At 58.3% G+C, this 9,852-nt stretch overlaps 1 protein-coding gene across 1 annotated transcript; it reads left to right on the top strand.

Annotated features, from left to right (window-relative positions):
• Positions 1 to 1,157: 1,157 nt before the first annotated feature.
• Positions 1,158 to 7,635, top strand: INPP5J (inositol polyphosphate-5-phosphatase J). Its single transcript, XM_010155473.1, has 11 exons — positions 1,158 to 1,261; positions 2,758 to 2,866; positions 3,518 to 3,634; positions 3,705 to 3,880; positions 4,483 to 4,594; positions 4,985 to 5,094; positions 5,455 to 5,644; positions 5,881 to 6,018; positions 6,436 to 6,528; positions 6,763 to 6,867; positions 7,009 to 7,635. The coding sequence occupies exons 1-11, from the start codon at positions 1,185 to 1,187 to the stop codon at positions 7,633 to 7,635; spliced, it is 1,854 nt and encodes a 617-aa protein (XP_010153775.1). The 5' UTR covers positions 1,158 to 1,184.
• Positions 7,636 to 9,852: the final 2,217 nt, after the last annotated feature.

The raw sequence follows: 9,852 nt of genomic DNA, 5'->3' as shown, positions 1-9,852 counted from the left end.
CCGGCTCCTCGCCCAGGGCCGCCGGGCTGCCCAAAGCCGTTTCCAGCGAGTTCATCGCAGGCGGGCGGGTGGGCCTGCCCAAGCCTGCGGCCCTCTCCAGACCGGAGCCGGACGAGCTTGCCCTCTTCGGGAGACCCCTCGGCCTGCCAGACTCCAGCGACTCGTGTGATACGCTTCTCGGCTGCTCGGGAAGGGCCCCGGGAGGCGGCTCCTGCAGTTGTTGCTGTGGGGGGAGAGGAGGGGGGTGCGATGCTGGGCCGAAGCTGCCCTCGCTGTGAAGCAGCGAGTGAAGCCTTTTGTGGCTGAAGTTGCCCCTTTCTTCCTGTTGTGGAGGGTGTTCAGCTGGAGGAGATTTGGGGTGAGGGACTATGGACAAGCAGGGCTCACTGCGGGGGGAAGGATGCCCAGCGCCCGCTGTCTGCACAGGCAGTGTTCAGAGGAGTGGGCACTGTGTGGGGTGGCATGTCACTGTGGAGTGGGTACCATCTGCAGCTGCTGTCCTTGAGCGCTGGAAATGATGTGGCACTACCCTCCCTTGTTGTTGAAACATGTCCCCTGTGACTGAGACTCATCCTAGTGCTGCCGAAAGAGCCTGCGGGTCGCTGGCGCATGCTTCATAATGGGTTTAATGTGTTGTGACTGGTGGCTTTGCACTGGTGAAGGACACTGCTGCAGGGCTTGCAGCACTGCTGTCGCGTGTGATGCCCTGGCTTTTGGAGCTGACTGTGCTCTGGGGCCTGAGATCTGTGTCCTTTTCCCCATGAGCCTGAGGGATGCATGATTCCTGGGGAATGGAGGGGAAGTGGTTTTCCCTGTCTCGCAAGCTGCCTCATGTGCCAGCCTGCCTCTGTCAGTTGGTGATGATGAAAATGGGGGGCTTTTTGTGCTGGTTTCTAGAATTTCCCTGAGGCTTGGATTACAGCAGGGTTTGCCATGTACCAAGGTTCAGACCCTTGGAGAATTTTTGAGGCAAGGACTTGTCTCCCTCAAATGGGAGTTAAAGACTTGATGTACATGCCCTGGCTAAGCTTCAGCAGTGGCCACTTCTGTTGCATGCAGAGAGCTTCCTTTGTGGAGCTGGGGGCTGAACTAGGGAGACGGGGAACATCTCTGAGCCCATGTTAGCCTGTTCTTCCTTTGTCCTCCCAAGCATCACAGTGGTCACCTGGAACGTGGGCACAGCCATGCCCCCGAATGATGTGACATCTCTGCTGCACCTCAATACGGGCGAGACAAATGATGCAGACGTGATCGCCATTGGGTAAGAGGGTGAGATGCAGGGCCCCCTCCCCTGCCCTGCTACATCCCTTTTTGGGGGATCGCCATAGCCCTGGGGGTCAGGGAATGGAAGAACTGCAGGCCCAGCCTCCCCAGGGCATGGTGAGCAGGGAGGGGGTGTATATTGCAAGCAGTAAAATAACAGAAAAGGTGATGGAGAATTGGCCCCTGGTAAAATGGGAATGCTAAGAGGACCTGAAACCCTTGAATCCTGAGTAGCCTTGAACCCTTGAAGAGCCTGTAGCTAGCCTAGCTATGCAGTGCAGAGCCAGGCCTTGGCAAGTGGTACTCTTGCGGTGAACTGTGCCAGTCCTGGTGTTGGGTCTGTAGAGGCATTTAACTTGCCTGCTGTAGTCCTCTGGGAGTATTTTCTCCATCTCCGCTTTTGCCTGTGGTACGTAGGCCTTAAGGGCATAAATCTCCTGTTCTCTCAGCTGGATTGGCTCTGTGCCCTTGGCAACACTTAACTGCTGCTAAGGCAGTGCTGGGTTGGTGTAGTAAGGCATTGCTGGTGTGGCTGGCAAGGCAGTCTCTGCCAGAGTCTAGAGAGAAAATGGTCCCTCAAGGTTTGCAGAGTTAAGTGTGGATTCCTGCTAAGACCAGGGACGTGCCACATGGGAAGTGAGAAGCAGCCTCTGCCTGTGGGTGTGAGGTAGAAGAACTGAATCTGCCTCCAGGAGGCTCCCAAGGACTCCCCCAGTGCCTCTAGCTCCAAGGGGGAAGCAGTCTAAGGCTGCAGCTCATGGAGCTGCAGTGCTGTGTTGGAGCCAGTCTCCTGGTCCCCTTGGCCTTGCAGATGGGGCTGTGGAGGCAGAACCAAGCCTGGATGGTTGGGCAAGGGGTGTAGCTGACAGCAAGGGACTTGCTGCAACTGTCCTGGCTGGGGCAGGGTGTCCTGCTGCTCTCCACCTCCCGGGGTGTCTGTGCCTTCCTCTGACCTGTGTCTTTGTGCCCCAAGCACTTGATATTTTTGGGCAAGACATTTCCTGATTCTGCTATTCTCTGTGGACGTTCTCCTTCCCTTTCTTCACTAATTGCTGTGCCAGGAGGAGCACTATTAACCTGTTTGCTGCTCTGAGCTTGGCGGCTAGGATGCATCTGGGCACCCTGTGCTTAAGTACTGGTGAGGCTTGGCTTCTCTGTTGAGACTAATGCAGCTGAAATGTCCCATAAGCCCCCCTTCTACCTAGAGATAGGCTTTAGACTGCTGCCCAGCCCTGTGCAGCTGAATTGCTCCTGTTTTCAAAAGGGCCAAGGCCTTGTGGGTTCAGTGCCACTTGTGCTTTCTGCTGGCACATGGCCCAGCATCGCTGGAGCAAGGATATGGCTAGTTTATGCTCTAAAGCCAGGGTCCTTCCTTGAACCGCCCTGGCCCAGCTCCCCAGCACTGTGTTTTGGCACCTCTCCCAGGGAGCTCTCACTAGCTGGGACGCAGACACCTTCCTGGTGTGGCTGAGAGACCTGTCCCTTTCCTCCCAGGCTGCAAGAGGTGAACTCTAAGATAAACAAGCGCTTGAAGGATGCCCTCTTCACAGATCAGTGGAGTGAGCTCTTCATGGATGTGCTGAGCCCCTTCCACTTTGTCCTGGTAAGGAGGTCTCCGAGGGGCTGGGCAGCTGATGTTCCCTCTCTGCCTGCCAGGCAGGTGGACCATAGGTAGGGAGAATTGGACTGCAGGGGCAGAAGGAGGAGATGTGGTGGGAGAATCATCTGGAGGGACAGGCTGCTGGAGGGAGAGCCTGCAGTCATCCAAGCAGCATGTGGGTGTTGACCTGAGGGCTAGCAGTGCATCTCACCACTGTGTTGTCTAGCTTGTGCCACCCTGCTCCCTTGCCTGCATTTTAGGCTTCCCCTGTGATGCTCTGGGGAGACTTCTTGTTACCTGCTTCATTGCCCCAGGGTCAGGAGGTGAATGTGGGAGCAAGCCTGTACTTCTGGAAGGAGCCTGCGCATCCTAGGGCAGGTTCAGCTCCCCAGGGCTGTTGCCCCAGAGTGTACATGAGCCTTAGCATCACTGGGCTTATCTCAGCTATCAGTGTGCAGGAGGGTGTGCATAGATGTCTGAACTAAATGTGCTGTTAGTCATCTGCAAGGTGGGGGGTGGGGGGGCAGGGTGGTGTGCGCATATACAGAGGATGGAGATGCTGCCCCTATGGCCCGGAGGTGGGGGAAACTGTCCCTGTCCCTACGGGCTCTGGCTGTGACTACCATCCTGCTTCAGCTCCTGTCCCCATTCCAGGTCAGCACCGTGCGGATGCAAGGTGTGATCCTACTGGTATTTGCCAAGTACTACCACCTCCCCTTCCTGCAGGACATCCAGACAGACTGCACGAGGACAGGGCTTGGAGGCTACTGGGTGAGTGTGGCCTCAGGGGGGATGGTGAGGGACTGGCTTCCTGAGGAGTCATGGGATCCTCTTGGTGCAGGGCAACAAGGGTGGGGTGAGTGTTCGTCTCTCCATCTTCGGCCACATGGTCTGCTTCCTGAACTGCCACTTGCCAGCACATCTGGAGAAGGCGGAGCAGCGCAAGGAGGACTTTGCCACCATACTGCACATGCAGCAGTTCGAGGGGCATGCAGCCAGCGGCATCCTGGACCATGAGTGCGTACCCCACCACTTTGCTTCCTAGTCTGGGACAGGGCTCTTGTGCCAGCTCCTGTCCTTGACTACCTGCAGATAGGGTCTGTCCCCTGAATCCCAGCACAGCTTGGAGATGGGGTCTTGCCTGCAGACCTGCAAAATTGTCCTGTGGCCCCGCGGGGACCCAGCACAGTGGGGTAAGTGTTAAGAGGGGCCCTTGGTCTCCCCTGGGGCACATCCAGGCCTGTTGCAGTTCTGCCGTACTGGCGCTGTTGGGATTTGGGACTGGTGAGGTGGAGGGCCCAGCTCAGCCTCAGGGTTTTGGTTGTGTGGTCTGACTGGTAGGTGCCTCACAGTGGAAATTTCCATCCTCAGTTTCTGGCTAAGGGAATCAAGCTTGTTTGGTTAATGGTGCTTGGTCCTACCTGAGGAATCCTAGCAGGGCTGGCAGCTAGCCAAGCTGTAAGCTGAGCATGGATGCTCCTGAGAGCAGGGGTGCTCCTGAGGGTGCCTGTGCTGCAGGCTGAAGCTGCCCACAGATTGAGGATGTTTTTCCCCTTGCTGTGCTGCCCAGCTCTGGTGGCCTTGGCCCTTTCAGCCAGTACCTTCCCTCCCACCCACAGCCTTGTGTTCTGGTTTGGGGACCTCAACTTCCGCATAGAGAGCCTCGACATCCGCTTTGTGAAGTACGCTATTGACAGCAATATCCTGAGCCAGCTCTGGGAGAAGGACCAGGTGAGAGGGATGGGCATGCTGACAAGCCTTGGCCAGGCCCCAGGCGGCATTTGGCTCTTGCCAAAACTGTCTGTGCAGCTATAGGACAGGAGTAAGTCCTCTCTGCCCATGGGGCACAAAGGACCCTGGCTCTGTGGAAAAGGGGCAGCACAGTCTCTGGATGGTCTTTATGGGAGGTGGGCATAAACTTCCTTTATCAGTGTGCCAGGAAGAGCCAGGAGCATTTGGTCTGTGGACTTGCTGTTTGCATGGCATGGACAAACCCCGAGGGCCTGGCAGCAATGGGACAGGGATGACTTGTCTACTGGGGGTGGGGAGTTCTTGGGAGGCTTGCAGAGGGGTCTGGCTGTGGGGGCTGGTGTACTCCCCAGCCTGCTTTTTTTCTTACAGTTGAACATTGCTAAGACCACCTGGCCTGTCCTCAGTGGCTTTCAGGAGGGACCTCTGAACTTCCCACCCACCTTCAAGTTTGACGTGGGCACCAACAAGTATGACAGCAGGTAGAAGAGCAGAGCTTAAGTGTGTGCTGGACCTGGAAGCAGGTGACATGGCTGAGGGATGCAGGAGTGGTGGGGCTCAGAGCCAGGGCAGGTGGTGATGCTGGCAAGGAGGAGGCTGATGCTGGTGCAGATGGACAAGGGGGAGCCATGCTGGTGTGTGTGTGGCTGGACTGGGGATGGCAGGCTGGGACACAGCTGTTGTGCTGGTGCCAGCGCAGGTCTGGCCCTGCAGCTGCACTGAGCTGTGTGCTGAGATGAGCCACATCCCCTGCCTGTGCGTGCCTAATGCCAGGGGGAGGCAGTTTGGGGTGGAGCCCACTGCCCCCTGCCAGGCAAGAGATGCCCCTCTGTGCCCTGCAGTGCCAAGAAGCGAAAACCTGCCTGGACTGACCGAATCCTCTGGAAGATCAAATCTCCCAGTGTTGGGCTTGGTGTGGGTGGGCGCTGGCCCAACCGGGGTGTCCTGTCAGTGAGCCAGCTCTGCTACTGCAGCCACATGGAATACACCGTCAGCGACCACAAGCCAGTAGCTGCCATCTTTGCAGTGCAGGTGAGCACTGTCCAGGGCCACTGGGCACACAGGCAGGAGCTATAGGAGTGAGGTGCCCAGCTAATGTGTGTGGGGCTTATTTTATTTTTGTTTGATAAGCTCGGCTGTCTTGCCATTGTGGGATTGGGGGCTGCTGGTGGTGTATATGCGAGGCCCCAGCCTTAGATGGGTGCCCTGGGCAGCAGGGGCAGCTCTCTTTGGCATGCCTTTGCTGACCGTATGTGTGTCTCTGACAGTTTGCTTCCAAGGCAGACAAGCCCCCAGTTGAGATTTATGTGGCTGATGAATGGAGCAGGCCTGAGCAAGCAGTTGTCAGGTACAGGATGGCCGCTGGTTTCCACCGGAGCTCCTGGGACTGGATAGGACTCTACCGGGTAGGGGCTTAGGGGCTCCTGGGTCTGGAGGGAGTGGGGAGTACTGCACATAACCATAGGGCCCCTTCTGAGCTAACCCCCACCAGTGGGCACAGGTGCATGGCATGGACCTGTGCTCTGTGCCCTCTCTGGGGCTCCAGGGGGAACCCCTGGAGGCACCGGGGCCTCTCAGGGGAAGCAGGATTTGGCCCTGATTCAGGAAGCTCAGATCCAGTAGTTCCCTCTTCCTCCTGCTCTTGCGGGCCCCACAGGGTCCAAAGCCTGGCACTCCTGGTGGGCCGGGGTCAGGGCACTGCCAGGTGGGGGGTGCAAGACAGCTCTTGGTGCCCCTGTGCAAGGAGAGGGTGGAGGTGATGGTTCTGAGCAGGGCTGATGTTTTCCCCACTCACCTGTGTTCTCCCATGTACATGCACACAGGTGGGCTTTCGGCATCCTAAAGACTACATGTCCTATGTCTGGGCCAGGAGTGATGATGGAGAGCGCTGCCTAGAGAAGCAGCTGTGTGCACAGGTTAGTTGGGGCCAGCTCTGCTGTCTCACTCATGCCCCAATTGTGAGGGTACAATGGCTTTTGTGCCCCTGATGGGGCAGGAGGGCGGCACCTCCTTATTGCTTTCTGCTGAGCCCCCAACACCACTGTGCTGGTATTGGGGATTTCTGCTTTCAGGTGGTGCCTGGTGCTGGAGGTGGGAGGGGGCACCCCTATGCACACCCCTGGTGCCCATCATCTGTCTCTGGGTTGCAGGTGATCTTTCCAGAAGAGGCTCTGCCCAAGGGGAGGGGCGAGTACATCCTCGGATACTACAGCAACACCTTCAACAGCATTGCTGGCGTGACTGAGCCCTTCCAGGTCAGCATGGCCAAGAGGCAAGGGTGAGGGGCTGAGGGAGGCAGGGGGTGTGTGTCTGTAGGGGCGCTTGGCTGGAGGAGGCCGGCTGCTGTGGTGCACCGCTGTGAGGATCAGCCCACAGTGCTGATGCAGGGGTTGCAGATCTCCCTGCCCAGGTCAGAGGAAGGCAGCAGCCCCACGGACAGCTCGGGCAGCAGCTCAGAAGAGGAGGATGACAGCACGCTTGTCCTACTGGCCCCCAAATCCCGTAGTCCCAGCCCAGGCAAGATGAAACGTCACCGGAGCCGAAGCCCTAGCCTGGCCAAGTTCCAGGGCCTCATCCTGCGGCCATCAAGCCGGGACAGGGCTGTGAGCCGCAGCCCTTCACCCCAGAGCCGCCGAGGCCTCCCTGGGGATATCCCCACCATCCACCTGCCCCAGGAGGAGCTGGGTGGCTGTAGAGCCAACACCAAGGAGCCAGGGTGGGCAGCTGACAGCCAGGATGGTGGCAGCTCCTCCCACCAGACTGTGCCAGAGCAGAGCAGCCCCCGGTGGGTCTCTGCTGACACCCCACTGGCCAGGGCTGACCCCAGGAACCTGGGCCTCCTGCCCGCACTCCGCCTGGAGATGATCGACCAGGCCATGGGCCGACGGAGGGAGAGTGAGGACCAGGGCTACCCATGCCCAAGGATGAACCCCACTAGTCAGCTGGGCTGCAGCACCTCCCCAAAGGAGGGGAGCAGCAGTCCCCAGGAGCTGGATGGCCGTAGCTGTGCCATGGGCCGCTGACACAGTGGCCCCCTCCCTCCTTCCTCTAGTGTGCTTGCTGTGTGCTTTCCTCTGCCACTCTCCTGCTGAGACGCCCTAATCCCTTATTTATTGCAGTGATTCCTCACCCCTATTGTGCACTGGGCAAGTAGAGGCCTCTGCCAGCCTGAGCTGCTGCCTTGGCCCTGGTATGGCTGGGAGGTGGCACAGGGGAGGGCAAGGCTGTGCTAGCATGGTGAAATTTGAAGTGCAAGACCCTTCTGTCCTAGGAGTAGAGTGCTGGCGTTGCACATTGGGTGGGACAGGAGGGCAGGGCAAGGCGCTGGCAGCAATGCTGATGGGCACAGAGCAAGGACCACTCCAGGGTACCCCTGAGATCTAAGCTTGCTCCTTCCCTGCTGCTATCACTGTGCCTCGGCCTTGGACATAGTGCAAGTGACAAAATAAACCATCCTGCCCCCCTCAGCTGTGTTGTACTTACTGCAGGAGGGCAGGATCAGCCCCTGGGGTGGGGCCACAGCATGAACAGGGGGCAGCAAGCTCAGACCACCCTTTTTTTTTTTTTTTATCTTCTGCTGCCCACAGGCACTGACCCCTTGCCATGTGACAGAGGCCTAAGCGTGCCTCCAGCTGCTACCACCCTGCCTGGGCAAGGGGGTCAGGATCATACCACACTGCTCATGCCTTCCAGCTGAGGGGGCACAAATCCAGGTGTGGAGAGCTCCCTGCCTAGGGGAAGCTAGTGCACAGATCATCCCCCCCCCTCCCAGAGCACAGCAGGGAAGGAAGGTGGTGGGTTTCCCCTTTGCCAAGCCTTCCTCTTCCTTTTCCCTTTGATGCTCACAGATGGCAACCACAGCCACCACCACAGCTCCTCAAGAGGTTTCTCAAGTCCCCTCTGCTTGGCCCAACTCCAGCTCCAATGCAGTCATGCCAGCAACCATGCTCAGTGCTATCCTTTGTCTCAAGGACCAGAAATCAAGCAGCTTCACTCTGTGGCTGCTGCACAGAACATCTTCCTCCCCCCGCAATGCCTCAGTGCTTCTCAGGCATCATTGGGGCACTGTGTAGTGCTGAGTGTGTGGCTTCTGCTCCAAGGCCAGCTGCGGGCATTGTTCATGGAGTGTGCTGCCACCACCACTGTCCTGCATCTTCCAGTCTGGATGCTCAGCTTTGGAGGTCACATGCAGAAGACCCCAGTGCCTCAGAGTCTGTACGAGATACACGGCAGGTGTCAGCACAGCCTGGGTCGCTGTGATACAGAAGCAAAGCTGTGAATATCGGTGTAACATTGCAGCACTGGCATCCATTGCTTGCCACCCCACACCTGCTCATGGCAGAGCATAGGATAATACTTGCAGTGCCAGCTTCATGCCAAGCCTGTAGGACAGCACCCCACCCTGCCAGGGCACCCTTCTGCCTGTGCAAGGCAGGGAGCCCCACACAGGCCACATTCCCTTAACCCTCCACACTTAACTGTGCTGTGGCCCTTTGACTGGGCTACAGTCAGTGGGTGGCTCGGAACAAAGCATTCCGTGGAGATGTGGTTGGCCAGAACAGCAACCTCCAACTCACTGAGGTCCCTCATCCTGCGCAGGGACTGCACCAGCCTGCATGCATGGGAAGGCAACAGTTGTCAGGGTGGGCATCCCACTGGGTCCCCCCTCATTTGACCCCAAACTACATGCACACAGTCCCCTGTGATGGTGGGAAAAGCCCTGCCTTCTCCCCTTGGACACACACCTCCGAGTGCAGTTGCAGTGGAAGGCACAGATCATGTCCATGTTGTGCAGCTGGTGCTTCACCTCTTGGGGTGCAGCCCGGTGCTCACACTTACCCAGGTGCTTGTAGCACCTGTATACCCTGCCTGGGGACAGCAGGGCAGTGGGGGCACCCCCAGCATGTGACTCCCAACAGGCTGAAGCCTTGGAGCACCCCAGCTGTAGCGCATATTCTGCCCCCAGCACCAACTCACCCTGCTGCCCGCGGCCTTCCACAGCGGGCACAGCGGTGGCTTCACAGCCAGGCTGGATCTGATGCTGCCACCATCCGGGTGAGCCGTGCAGGCAGGGTATGCCAAGCCCCCAGCCCCTTGCTGGGCTCCTACCAGCAAGGTCTTGTTCTAACACTGTCATTGCTCTTGGGGGGTCAGGCTCCAGCCCCCATTGCATTGCTGGCTGGCTGGTTAGGGGCTCAGACTTGTCCCTGGCAGATGCAGGGGACAAAGTACTCGGGCCC

Source organism: Eurypyga helias, unplaced genomic scaffold (assembly GCF_000690775.1).
Source record: "Eurypyga helias isolate BGI_N326 unplaced genomic scaffold, ASM69077v1 scaffold37337, whole genome shotgun sequence".
NCBI lineage: Eukaryota > Metazoa > Chordata > Aves > Eurypygiformes > Eurypygidae > Eurypyga > Eurypyga helias.
The sequence above is the reverse complement of the archived record's forward strand: the minus strand, read 5'-3'. Positions and strand labels throughout refer to the sequence as shown.

What these genes read in the sequence shown, in the direction of transcription:
- INPP5J (XM_010155473.1), top strand. Translation starts at nt 1,185, where the DNA reads ATGCCCCCGAATGATGTGACATCTCTGCTGCACCTCAATACGGGCGAG. An exon ending in GCCCCTTCCACTTTGTCCTG is followed by an intron (nt 2,867 to 3,517) that starts GTAAGGAGGTCT and finishes TCCCCATTCCAG; the next exon opens with GTCAGCACCGTGCGGATGCA. An exon ending in CTGCCATCTTTGCAGTGCAG is followed by an intron (nt 5,645 to 5,880) that starts GTGAGCACTGTC and finishes TGTCTCTGACAG; the next exon opens with TTTGCTTCCAAGGCAGACAA.